At 36.5% G+C, this 14,051-nt stretch overlaps 1 protein-coding gene across 1 annotated transcript in view; it reads left to right on the top strand.

Moving 5' to 3' along the window:
• Positions 1 to 614: 614 nt before the first annotated feature.
• NSMAF (neutral sphingomyelinase activation associated factor) overlaps positions 615 to 14,051 on the top strand; it is a gene marked incomplete at its 5' end in the record, with an annotated part of 29,524 nt that continues 16,087 nt past the window's right edge. Inside the window, 12 exons of the mRNA XM_085313563.1 lie at positions 615 to 709; positions 800 to 878; positions 1,001 to 1,068; positions 1,158 to 1,194; positions 4,100 to 4,150; positions 7,107 to 7,178; positions 7,526 to 7,573; positions 7,691 to 7,743; positions 8,232 to 8,361; positions 9,364 to 9,435; positions 10,294 to 10,402; positions 13,004 to 13,180. Of these exons, the coding sequence (XP_085169689.1) occupies positions 615 to 709; positions 800 to 878; positions 1,001 to 1,068; positions 1,158 to 1,194; positions 4,100 to 4,150; positions 7,107 to 7,178; positions 7,526 to 7,573; positions 7,691 to 7,743; positions 8,232 to 8,361; positions 9,364 to 9,435; positions 10,294 to 10,402; positions 13,004 to 13,180 (991 nt within the window). The remainder of the gene's footprint in view (positions 710 to 799; positions 879 to 1,000; positions 1,069 to 1,157; positions 1,195 to 4,099; positions 4,151 to 7,106; positions 7,179 to 7,525; positions 7,574 to 7,690; positions 7,744 to 8,231; positions 8,362 to 9,363; positions 9,436 to 10,293; positions 10,403 to 13,003; positions 13,181 to 14,051) is intronic.

Here is a 14,051-nt window from a genome sequence, read left to right on the forward strand (position 1 = left end):
CGTTGGTCCTACTCTGATCCTGCAGTGAGCTACTGTAGGAACTTTTTCAAAACTCTTTCTTTGAGGTTTGCTTTCTGTTAGAATAGTTTGTAAATAAGCTTGTTGTGGGTTTGAACAAGTGCCATCACTGGCACAAAGGCAGTGCAGAAGTGTGGCTGGGGAGGAAGGTAATGCCTCCTTAGAGCCAGAGTGGCTCAGCTGTTATGTTTTCTGTTACCACTTTAAACCAATATAGCCTGGTTTTGTTTCAGAAAGATCTAATCTTGTTCATTTCAAGCTGTTAGTTCCTGCTGTGCTTTTTGTGTCACTGTGCATCTTGACTGGGCTAAGCTGATCCTGTTAAACTAATATAAAATGGGGGGGGGGGGAAGCTGGGTATATTAGGATGGTTCTCACCTGAGATGTATGAAACACTGGTTACGTAACCTTACGTATACTGGGGGATCATCTGTCTTCATGTGTACACACATTTCCACATGGGTACGTTCTTTTAGAAAGCCAGTTTTAAATGAATTCGTATTAAGGAGAGGACCGAATAACTGAAGACTTCCAAATATATGATGCTATACACTACCTATTCTATGATGTTTTCTTCTTGAAATTATTTATTGTTTTGTAGGTTTTCACTGCTTCTTCTTAACCTGGAAGAATATTACTTTGAACATCACACAGCTAATCATATTGTAAATAAAGGTTGCAGAGATGAAAGGTACAAAGCTCTTAAATACATTCATTTACTGGAGTCATTCTAGTCTCATCTATTTTTAAAACATGTGCAACTACTTTTTGTTCCTTTCAGAAAAATCAGAGGTTCTCTAAAGATCTGCTCAAAATCGATTATTTTTGAACCTGATGAAAAAATCCAACCCATTATCAAGGTAAACAGTGCAATCTTACAACTTTTTAGTAACTTCAGATTACTTTTAAAAAGCTTTTTTTAAAATAGCTTTTTAATATAATAATAAATAAATTTAATAAAGCTTTTTGTAACTTGCTGTAGATACCCCTGAGAGACTGTATTAGTATAAAAGCCCCAGAAGACAATGAAGCAAATAACCCTTTCACATGGTACGTAAATTTGAGTTACCGTATATTTGCTTTTAACTCTTTTTAAAGCCCAAATCCACATGTCTTCAGATATCTTATTTTCATTTTAGGGATGTATCTGGAGGGATTTCTGTTGTGTGTAATCAGGTAAGAACTACATGTAACAGTTCCTTGATGTATAAATGAGAAGTTGTGTTCTGTGATGGCATTTTTCCTCAAGTTGGAGTGTTCTGTTTTTGTTTTTCTAACTGGAAACAAAATTAGTTATTGTCACAAACCTAGCATTAATGTGAAGCTATTGATGCTGGAAATACCAAATTACTTATGACTTCGTTAGTGGATTACTTTGATAAGATGAATATTTTGTACTGTGCAGTTTGTGAAGGAGCCTGGGGCAATTTTAGAACTGAGGAAAAGGAGACTTGACTGTTTACTTAAACAAATATGTTATTACTCATCTCTCTTAATTGTTTTGGTCTTGCTACAGTTTTCTGTAGTTTTCTCCTTTCTGCAGCATGTAGTGATAACAGCAAAGCCATCTTAATCCTTTGAGTTCAGCTTTATGAAAACATTGGACTCTGGATGTGCACCAGATAATTTTCAGTAGCTGCTTTGAAACATGCATTCAGGTTTCAGTTATGAGCTGTGATTAACTTGAATATGTTTGTACCTAATGTTAACCAACAGAATATGCTTTAAGCTTTGTAAATTTGAAGCTGATAGGCATTTGAAAGCTATAAAAGCTTCAACAAAATGTTCATGTCTTCATTTCAGGAAAGAACAGAAATGAGGTGGGAAATATCCCTTTAAATATGCTAACATCTTTGTAAAATCCATTACCTTTAACAATAATAAACTGATAGCCTTGCTCAGTTGAATAATGCTGCAGTCAAAAATGAATTCAAACACTTAATTTTTTCTACTTCAGAAATGTTTGTGGATTTTGTTAAAGTAATCAATATATTTAATTTCTTGAAAATTTTTGAAACTATGTCTGTGAAGAGTATTGTTTACAGTTCCTTGCATTGACAGTTTTTGTTGCGTATTAAGGAATACTTTTGTTTAAGATGTTTCTGATTATGTGCTCTGCAAACTTGAAGGTGATCAAAAAAATTTTTGGAAGTGTTGCCTTTTATTTAATTACCCTGTTTTTTAATGTCACCATTAATCATCAGTATGTGTTCTGAAAGGTAGAACGAGTATAAAACATCTTGGAGGAAAAGAGAGCTAACTTGTGAAACGAACAAGTTTTGGTTTTGCTTGCCAGCCATTCTTATATTGCTGTGGAAAAATTCTGGAATATCTTGATAATATAAGACATTAGGGTTTTTTTACACAGACATACACACACACACACACACCCCACACTTTTTTTTTTTAAAAAAAAAGATAAAAACCTCTGAATGTGTAGTACACATTAGCTCTACTTTTGATAAATCACAATCTAATTACAATTTTTTTTCCTGTGTAGAATTTGTCTTGTAGGAAACTGCGTTTAGTGAGTAGTTAGAACATCTCAAACTTTTGCATTATCTTCAGGCTCAAAAAAATGTTGTTAATGCATAGCTGGATAAAAAGCTTTGCTTTACATGAAACCCTATGAAATAGAGGAAATAAAAATAGTTTAGCTTATTTTCAAATTTTTTTTTCACTGTAGAATAGGGGGCGATTCCTTCAAAAAAGAGTATGAATACTATAGGCTAAAGCCTTTTGCTCTGCTTACATATGCAAGAGCATACTTACGTATACTTGAGTGTTTCCATGTAAATTTGGGGTTTGGAGGCAGCCAATGGAAAAATGTTTACCTATGTAGACCTGAGTACAAATTAGGGATGTGTCTTAGTCCAATACTGATTTTCCTACGGTCTGGTTCAGGTCTGTAAAAGTCTATATCAGATCAAATGCACTGATTGCCATTATTATTTAATGTAGCAGTTAAAGGCATCCTGATTTAGTTAGCTTCTAAGCATACTACTTGATTTCTTCTGGCAACCTGTCATGTGGCAAAGGTCAGCTGTAGTGTCAGCCCGTGTGATGTGGGAAGGACTGTAGGTGCTAGATGGCTGCATGTTGCCTGAGAGACTCTATAGTATCTGTTCTTAAAAGGTTAGTATTTGTTCTTGATTGAGCATATGACATTGCTGCCACGATGCCTTTGGATGTGGCGTGGTAGTATGCAAACTGTAGTGCTGGGCCTGGTGGAGCCATGTGTTGGGTGCAGCAAAGCCTGGGCCATGGAGTAGAAGAAAGCTGGTAGTGCAGTGTAGTATACTTTGTATAGTTCAAAACCACACTCAAGGCTGAGTTAGTGAGTCTGAGCCTTTCCTCTAGACAGAGCAAAAACATGACCCATTTCTGCCAGCTGAAAGAACTGTGAAAAGTCAGATAATTAGAGGATTTCTACAAACCAATGTGCTAGGGGTTAACCCTTTCAGTGGGTGGGTGAGAAGAGAACCTTCTGAAGAAGGAGAGTAGTTTCATATGCTTTCTGGGGAAGAGCCTTTCAAACCTGAGAACAGCACTATAGAAACAAAGCTGTTCAAAAATGTGCTATTGAATGAGAGAGGAAGTATGATGTTAGCGGCTGATTTGAAACTGGAAGCAAAATCTTTGATAATGGAAAAAGAATAAGAGTTCATTGAAAAGGCTTACAAAGTAATTTACATTGTGAATTAACTGTATTTCAAGGCAGAACCGTAAAAGCCTAAGCTGCAAAAGAAGAGACAGAGGAATGTTCTATTAAATGCAATTAGACTTATTGTCTTAATCTTGCAATTCCTTGAAGAGCATATGATTAGAATGAAAGAAATAAACTATTTAAATAGGTAAGCCTCTGAACTAAATTGGACACTTGTGCTTTTTTTTGCAATTAGTAGTTAGCTGTTATAAAAGATTATTGATCTTTTTTGTAGTTCCACTAGGCTAGTCAGTTAACACAAGATATTACAACCCATTTTTTTTCACTTGCTTAAATGATATGGGCAGCTTTGCAGTCTTTATCAGTACTTCGTATTTTAAGGCCTAAATCTTTAATGCTCTTTTATTCTTTCAGATTTTTCTCATTAAAGAAAGAAACATTATTGGACCCTATAAAACAGTAAGAGTAAGTAGACAATTTTCACTATTCTTAGGGAACTAATGATTTGAAAGGAACTGCTTTTGTTCCCGAAGTATCATTTGAGGAACATGACAATAAAACATGAAGAAGTTAAGTCACTTTGTGCATTAGATAAAACTAGTATCTGAATTCATGCATAATTTGTGTGTGATGTATTTGTTGGAGACCATACAGCTGACTTGATGCTTGCTATTTTTCTTGGTGTGCAGCTTTGTAGGCTCAGCAATCAGATAGAACTGTCAACTGGCCACCACTGTTCAGTGGAAACTGCATCCTGGCTGAGGACTTCTCAGTTTTCATTATCTCTCAGAAAAGATATTGCTAATTAATATTTCCCAGCTGAGTGCTCCACAGTTCAAAGAAATGGCTGAGAAGTCTTTTTATGGCAGAAACCAGAGCTTGCTTCTGTATGTGTAGTGTCTGTTCTGATTTGAGTTTGAGGATTTCAAGGCCTTGAAGGAAGGGTTTTCAGCTGGAATAGAGAGAGATTAAGAAATGAATCCAAAGTGAAAATGTGGAGTTACTGAAATGTCTCAGAAGAATATAACCCAGATCAAGGAAAGGCAACAGAATTCTAAACTTCTGTGTACTTCCTTTTCAAGGAACTTGAGCTCTTAAGCTATTAATAAACATCATTTTGCCCAAGGATTCTTGTCCATGGCAAGAATTGCAACAGACAGAATTGCATTGCTCAATGTATTTGTACAAATAAAAAATGTTAAGAGTGATGGAGTACATAAATTTTTAATACCATTAGGAACAGCAAAGAGACTAGATCTCTGATTTTAGTCTCTCAACTGTTTTGAGTTGACTCTGAACTGGGATTTTTGATCGTCCTTTTCCTTTATGCCATTGGTTCTTCATGTGCTGAACCTGCTTTCTGCTCTAGTCCTTGTATTTTCTGTTTCATCTCTATGTGCATGATTGTGATACTGTCTGTGCAGTGGGGAGAGGGGGGCAGAAGATCCATTTGGAAGGCTTTTCATTTTACTCCAGTGTCCTAAGACAGAATTCATTCATTCATACTTAAAACATTCCTAACAGTAATTAGAACTTGCAATTTTTTGTTGCTGCTAAATACCTTTGACTGGAAGCGTTACTGGTTCCAGAAGCTTCACTCAGGGCTTGAGATTCACTTCACGTTTTAGGTGAACACGTCTTGTTAACACGTGCATGAACATGTATAATACTGATAAGTTACAAAAATAGTGAGCTATTGTTTTTGCGTGTGGCTAGAGAGCTAGGTGGAGAACAGCTCACAAAAGCTTTCATATTGACTGCAAGCAATTCTTATAAACTGCTCACTAGGATTTCTCAGATCCATGCCTCTCCCATTGAAGGGTAAGGGTGCATTCAGTGAAATGTTGCAAAGCTTTCGTCCAAATTAGCCGTATTGGATTTTTTTTTGTCTCCCTTTATCCCAGCCCTACTTGTTTTCTGAAGCATGTTTTTTTTTTCTTGGATATTAGCTCAGATAACATACAGCTCTGTGCAGATAATCCAGATTTCCATGTTTTCTTAAGTTGAAAGAGAGGATACTTTGATAAATTAATCTTATTATTTCAAGTCACTGATCTGTAGATATAGTATTACTGATCAGTTCTAAAAAAAATCAAAGGAAAAAGCCCTACAGAAATATGTTGATACAGTTCTATGGTATATTTGGGAGTTGTCAAGGGATCCTGTCACCTTTACAGAATGGGTAAGGTTGGAAGGGATCTCTGGAGATCATCTAGTCCAACCTCCCTGCTCAAGCAGGGTCACCTAGAGCATGGTAGACAGGGTTGCATCCAGGTGGGCCTTCAATATCTCCAGAGAAGGAGACTCCACGACCTCTCTGGGCAACCTGTTCCAGTCACTCTCACAGGGAAGAAATTCCCTCTCACGGTCAGGTGGAACTTCCTGTGCTTCAATTTCTGCCCATTGCCTCTTGTCCTGTCACACGGGGCAACTGGAAAGAGTTTGTCCCCGTCCCCTTGACACCCTCCCTTCAGGTACTTGTAGACATTGATGAGATCCCCCCTCAGTCTTCTCTTCCCCAGGCTGAAGAGGCCCAGCTCTCGCAGCCGTTCCTCATAGGGCAGGTGCTCCAGCCCTCTGATCATCTTTGTAGCCCTTTGCTGGACTCTCTTCAGTAGCTCCATGTCTCTCTTGTCCTGGGGAGCCCAGAACTGGACATGGTACTCAAGATGAGGCCTCCCCAGGGCTGAGTAGAGGGGCAGGATCACCTCCCTCCACCTGCTGGCAACACTTCCTAATGCACCCCAGGATACTTACTGAAAACAAGTTTACTTGATTTACTGAAAACAAGTTATATGTAAGGGTTAATTTTGATTGATTTGCACACATACTTTTAATATACTAAAATAAAAATATGCACAAAATATGTACTGTAAAACAGCACTTAAGAAAGCATAAAACTTTTTGGAGGACAATAAAGGATATGCCTTATGTTCTGGGTGGAGGAGGTATGTTAGTGAGTTAAAGATGACTGTTTTAAAAAGATTGTGACCACATTTTTGGATCATTCTAGCTCAAAACAGTTGCCATAGAGAATGATAATTTGTGTAGCATAATCTTTCAAGATTTGATGGATTAGAATTCTTTTGCCTAAAAGGTATGCAGTAACTGCCTAAATGTATCATGTCACTTACTAGATGGAGCATGTACTAATTGTACATTTTACAAATATTTAGCCTATGTTAATTTAAGCACTGTAAAGCTGTTACATTGCATTGTATTAAATAACTGACCAAGTATTGTCCACAAAGAGTGTTACCTCAAGGAAGATAAATTTTTGACGCAGTTAAGATTTCACGCCTATCTTCAATATGTGTCAGGACTATGGCAACCTCTGAGAAATGTACTTTGATTGGGTTTTATAATGTTCTAATTTTGGCTTAATTGAGTTTTCTTGTAGTAAACATCCTTTTTGTTTTAGGGAAGAATTGAATACTTATTCCAGCTGGATGTTGCTGGGAAACTGGGAGATGTTGTACAAACTCTACATCAGGTACATGTTATTTGGTATCACTTCATGTTTTGTCACAACTTTTTTCTAATGTTTAAGGGTAGCTTTCTTTAATCATTTTGAGTAACTTCCCATTCTCAAGGTGAATTTTTGGAATGTCTCTTTTTGAAATGCTGCAATTGAACATACAGCATCTGGTTCTGAGAGCAGTCTTAAGCTTTTATGTAGAATGGTAGTATATAGAAAAAGTAATAATGCAGTAATGAACATACAAACAAAAATGTCAAGAAAGTCTATCACCAAGTGCTAAATTCTCCCTAGTTTCTATTGACTTCTGAGCTGTGTGGAAGATGTCTGTGGTATTTCACTTAAAGCTTACTATTTTTTAGCTCTACAGGGCCTCTTGTCTAGATAAGATGGGAGATCAAGCTGCCATGGTAAGTACCTGATGAGTTCTGTTGGATTATCACTGTTAGCAATGAAATGTTTGCGTTCGGATCACGGACCGTACTAACTCTTTTCTTTTCTTCTCCTCCCCTCCCATCTCCCATTAGATAACTGCTATACTGCAGTCACGTTTGGCTAGAACTTCGTTTGATAAAAACAGGTATCTTCCTAGTAACGTTCTACTGGAAAATGAGTTTCAACTTGTAGGATTAGTCTATTGTTTTGGTGTTTAGTAAGTGGATGTTTCGGACACCATCAGCTCTCTAATTCAGAGAATTATCATCCATTTTAGAATAGAGAATGGGAAACTGTGTTGTGAAGATAAACCTAATACCTTTTTTTGTGTCTCAACAAACTGTTAAGATTATCCATGAATTTGTTGTAAACGAGGCGTTAGTATATGCCAAAAAGGGACTCTTTCCTCTGTATTTACTGTGCTGAGAATGGTGGAGAACATAATAACTTTCCTTTCTGGAGTGTCTATTAAGAGATCTGAACTCTTCACATCTGAAATAGTCTCCCTTAGTAAGGTCCCAATCCAGTGTCCCAAGGTAGTAAGTTAACCTAATAGCTTTCAAAGGGATTTCAAAGGGTAGCTTTCCTTAAGTTAGATCCAGAGGTAAACTTATTCCCTTTCTTCACTTGTAGATTTCAGAGCATTTCTGAAACGCTGCATATGGAATGCAAGGCAGAAATGGTGACACCGCTGGTGACCAATCCAGGGCATGTGTGTGTCACTGATGCGAACTTGTACTTCCAGCCTCTTAATGGATATCCTGTAAGTGTCCAGTAAACAGTCTTGTGCAGATATGTGCACCCTGCTCTCCTAGTGGACAGTTCTCTTTTTCTGCATTATTCCTTTTAAATGCACATGGAGCACAGCTTCTAAAAGACTCAACTTTCAATTACGATCAAATCTTTTCCTTTAATTGAGACAGCTCGGCTGCATTCAGTGTGGCTCAGTACACTGAGATATTCTGCATTTATTACTTGAAGTTGACCTTTTGCTCACAAAGCACAAAATGTCCTTTGCTAATTGTCTGTTAATCCAAAATAAAAATAAAAAAAATGCTAAGTAGAGATCACTTTTTTAAACATTTAATTCAAGATAAAAATCAAAATCTTACTCCACAGTGCAATTCTTACCTAGTGAGAGCTTTATGTATATTTAGTTTATGTCAGAAGATTTTTAGCTACATGCAGAAAGTGGCTTTCCAATTCTTGATTAAAGTGACGGTTTCTTCCTTGAGAGGAAATGTAAGTGCATGTCATAGACTGATTACTGCTTTGAAGCTTTGTTCCAGAAGTGGCAACAAAAGTCTCAGCAGACCACTAATATGTTTAAAAACATGTCTGGACTAGTAAAATCTGATTCACTGCTGAACATGAAAAATTGCCATTCAATTTCTGGCCGTAAGATGGCACTATTGGTGAATGGTTTATCCAACAGCCCTGTGGCTTCCTTATTTTAATATCCTAATTTTGCATGATTGTTGTCTCTGGTAGAAGACTGAAGTGGTAATGCATTATTTGTGAATATTATTTTTTTTGTAAACTGCTTTGTTATTTGGGAAAGAACCAACAGTCAAATCATCTTTCGTCTTTTAAAAAGTAACTGCTTAAAATCACTATAATACTGCTAAGATAACATGGGTGGCTATTGCTATCATATTGCTGGTGTCGGTAGTCTATAAAAACCCCCGGTTGACTGAAAAGAATTAATATAGAAGAATGTATAGTCTGATACTTCCTTCTGGAATATCTTTATCTTTTCTTACAGAAACCTGTAGTGCAGATAACACTGCAAAATGTGCGCCGCATCTATAAAAGAAGACATGGCTTAATGCCTCTGGTAAGCTCAATTTATTTGTTACTTCATGCTGTATATGTGTTTGCTTAAACTGACCAGCTGAAATGGTGTGTATCTTCAGGTAAAAGTTATCTTACTTTTAAGAACTGTGGATTAAATGGTGAACAGCACTCAAAGATCTAGTCTTGTTTTGAAGTGTTTTAGTTCCCTGTGTTATCAAAAAGATGAAACAAGAAGAGTGAGCTATGTCAAGGATGAAAAGCTTCTTTTGTAAGCAGTCATTCTAGAGGGAGGGAGAAGGGAGTAACTCTGGGGGCAGTTCATCCCACTTCTCAAACATCTATTTTAAGATTGAATAAAATGTCCCCTCATGGTACACTTTCTCTTGGAGTTGATTCATAGATGGAGCCTAATCACTAGTTTAGACTGACACTAACATGGAGCAATGAGTCCTGCTTTAAGTGACTGAGGGATAAGGCCAGTGCTGCAGTGAAACCTTGAGCTGTGTGCTTTCAGTGTTTATACTGAAATTTCAGTCTTGAACAAAAGTATTTTTTTTTTCTCAAAACACACTTAAACTAAATGGACCTTTAACTGTTTGCTTCACTCCATTCATTTAGGACATGAAATACGTAACCTGTCCTTAAACAATTCAGGTGGAGCCAATCTATGGACAGCAGTAAACAGATTTGCTCAGTTGGCTGTAAATTCAATGCCTTTATGGTTGGGAATAGGGGAGATGAAAAGCAAAATGTTAAACTGTATGTGGGCAAAACTGTTGCCAATTTATTAGAGTCTTAAGTTCCAGATACTAGTAACTGGAACATTCTGTAAAAATATGAATATTGTAGCTTGTTAGTAATTGCTTTCAATTTATTTCCCTTGCCTTTAATTTCTAAGGGACTTGAAGTATTCTGCACAGAAAATGATCTATGTTCTGACATCTACCTGAAATTCTACAACTATCAAGATCGAGATGAGCTCTATTTCCTTATTGCAACATATATAGGTTTGCAGTATTATTATTATTATGCTATCTTGATATGTGGAAAGAATTAGGAGGATAAACAGCTGAAGTTAGCACTATTATAGCAATGTTTTGTAGAAGTAAGCAAAGTTCAGAATTGAACACTCCAGAGTTGCATATGTTCTGTGTTTGAAGACGTGAGCGTGAAAGCTGAGATAACATTAAAGTGAAACTGATTCTTGTGATTATGCAACTTTATGTACTGTTCTAAAAAGAATAGTCTGCATCTTCAAAGCAAGATGTAAAAAAGATTCACTAAGCCAAATAGTGTTTTGCTGAAAGAATATAAAGACTGGCTCGGGTTTTGGTTGTGTTTTTTGCTTTTTTTTGTTCTTTTTTTTGAGGGGGCAGGGGGGATTTTTTTTTTTAATTCTAGCTAACTCTAGCTTAACAAGTAAAAATCGTATTGAGGGAATTCCTGTGTTTCAATGGCTTTTCAGCACACACAAATGTCTGCACTTTCCTCAGTCCTTATCGATGTTTGAAAAGTGCCTTCCCAAAACAGTTCAGTTCTCGTTTCTATTAAATCTCATATGCATCAGTTCCTGGGAAGTGATACATTTCTCTTGCAGACCACGAACAACCTTTTTAAAAGGCTAGTATGTACGCTGAAGAAACAAGTATTACCTTTACCCCTCACTTTCTATAATGCAACTACAAGTGAAACATCGGAACTCATGTTTACTGCCAATATTGAAAGTGTTTAGGTAAACTTTATAATTTCTGATTATTGTATTAGAACTCTAGTTTTGTTGTATCGAACTCGCCTAAATATCAGTGGACATTTTCCCTGCTTTCCTTTGTAGCCTTAGTGGACATTCCAAGTTTTAGTAATGATCACCTACCCTGAGAATGTTTTTTAAATTTTCAGATTTTTCTTTCAAAAATGAAGTAGATTCTGGAATTATTTTTCACTGTGCTAAAATACATGCATGCCATTATCCTATTTCAGGCTTAGATTTCTGAATAACTTTTTGTACTCTTTCGAAGACAAAGCTTCCAGATGCACTAACTGAAGTAAAGCATCCAGTCCTATGGAGATTTGAGTCCAGTTGTACTTCTCAGAGGTCACTCATTCCTGTTTTTATTTATATACATACACACACACACACACACACACACACACACACACACACACACATGCACACACACACCTACACATATATATAAATAAAAAGTCAAAGGGGATGAATGGAAGAGTTAAGGTAGTCTTTTCTTTTGGCTTCCCATTTCAGAACAGCTCCTTATCATTTCTTAAGGATTTCTTTTGTTAGTGATTAAAAAATTTTTAAATGGTAAACTTTTTCTCTAAAGATGGCTGTGGTATCCTCAGCAGAAGATTCTTGAAAGGTGCTGTATAGTGTTTTTTTTTTTTTTTTTTTTTTTTTTTTGTAGGGTTTCAGGAAGTGAGGTGAGGAGAGGCTTGCTTGGCATATGTTTTTTTTTCCAGCTTGAGCCCACCATATTCTAACCTTAAATCATTTTGTTCTATTTAGTAATTGCAGGGGCCATCTATAAGCAACTTCATAGAAATTTCAATTTTCTGGCATTTGAAAGTGTGATCCTCTAAGTAGTGGTGAAAGGTAATTTAAAGAGCTGGTGTCCTTTAGCTAGGATAAAGAGCAGTCCATAACACCCATGCATTAAGCATGCTGTATAATACTTTGTGCACTGAGAATGCAGTTTCACAGTGATTATTTGATGAGGAGGTAGGCTAGAGGGGCTCCTGTCACCTTGACATGGTTGTACTCCTTCAGTTCTCCTGTTTCAAGCATTTGGCAAGGGGCTTACTGGATCATTGCTTTAAATGACTTAAAGAAAAACAACACAAATGACTCATAGGTTGCAGGTTTATTATGATAAATATGACAGATTAAGAAGACAAACTTCTTTAATTTCATCTTAAGATGGAGAAATAGCATAAAATATGCTCACATCAGTTTATCCTCCACCAGTTTATTTGCATATTGTAACTATAGATTTTAGAATAATGCAGTTTTGAATTTCTTGACTGTTTGCATCATGCTTCAGACAGAAAATCTTCGTGCACAATTCTTCCTTTCTTGTGTGATGGACAGATTTTGTCTCCTAGTCTGTTTTAGTGGTTCTGAAATTGCACCTCACTTACATTTATGCATGACTCTCTTTCACAAGCAGTTGTCAGCGGGCATCCTTACTTGTCTGGTAGGAAGATACACTTAACTGTTTTCTTGCCTCTTAGCAGAATTGCTTCTAGAACTTTGAAATCTTAAAGGTTGTTTTGCCTGATTGTCAAGAAAGGTTCATGGTTCGTGGTCTGCAATTTTTTTTTTTTTAATAAAAGTTCAATGTTTTTTTCCCATCTATTACTTTCATGTTCAGTTTCAACACCTCTGTGTGATTTTACTGTTGAATGTGCTGTATAAAATAGGTCTTCTAAAATGTATAAAGTATATCAGCCATTAAGCATAAAGCTACCACTTAATTTTAACCTTTTCTTTTAAACAGCTGTGCTTTTAATTATTTTATAGTGCCTCTCATACTGTTAGTTGCACTGTAATTTGAGAGGGACCCCAAAACATTTAATGTTTTGTTTTATTTTAGAAAATCATGTTACAGAGCATACAGCTGAAAGTTATATGTTACAATGGCAGCGAGGGCATATTTCAAACTACCAGTATCTCCTTCATCTCAATAATCTGGCTGATAGGAGCTGCAATGATCTCTCCCAGTATCCTGTATTTCCCTGGATCATAGCAGACTACTCCAGTTCAGTACTAGGTACGTGTGTACAAAAGATATGTTAATGCATCGTCTGCAGCCTGAAACATTGAGTTAAAGGTCGGTTTACTGCGTGCCCCTACATCAGCATGCACTTGGAGTTAGTGAACTGGATGTTGAGCACTTAGACTTGCTCTGGATTTTAGTGGGTAGAATATAAATACACACACAGACACAAACACACTTTCTTGTGTGTGTTTGAAAAGTGACATACTTAAGAGTATTTAACATCTATTTAGACACTTTGAAAATCAGTGGTGTGGGGCATTCAAAGATTTTCTGTGGCTCAAATTCAAAAGGTTCTAATAAATTTTAATAAATCAAAAAGAATCAGCTTTTTGTGGAACAAGCTAGATGAATGTGAATCTAGAATTCAGGTGTTCTAGCCTGAGGTAGCTTTTACAATTTTTAAAATTGCAAGTTGAAACAAAGAGGCTAAATGGCAAGGTTTGTGCCAGTAGGACCCTTGATAAAGGGTCTCTGTGCAGTTTGCGTTGAAAGCTTGTTCTTTCAGTGATATGCCCCTCAACAAGGAGGAGAATGAAAATAGGGGAATCTCAATGTGTTTATCAGCACCTACTCAAGCACTCCAATATGGCTGTTTGAGACTTAATTGTAACATGACAAAATAAATGAGTAGAAAGAAGACAATACCACATGCTAGTGCCTTAGCTGGCAGGATTCATACTGAGTAGGAGCTGTTAGTTGCCGTATGTATACTTGACAGCTGTTGCTTACTCTGAAGCAAGAGGTTTGACAGTATATCTGTGAAGAAGGAAGGATATGAGTAACCATTTAGAATAATTTTTTTTTTTTTTTTTTTAATGACTAGGGAAAAAACTCTATCTAGTAGAAGCAGTGCATAGTCTAA

Source organism: Rhea americana, unplaced genomic scaffold (genome assembly GCF_003343005.1).
Source record: "Rhea americana isolate MKP2758 unplaced genomic scaffold, rheAme1 scaffold_39, whole genome shotgun sequence".
Lineage (NCBI taxonomy): Eukaryota > Metazoa > Chordata > Aves > Rheiformes > Rheidae > Rhea > Rhea americana.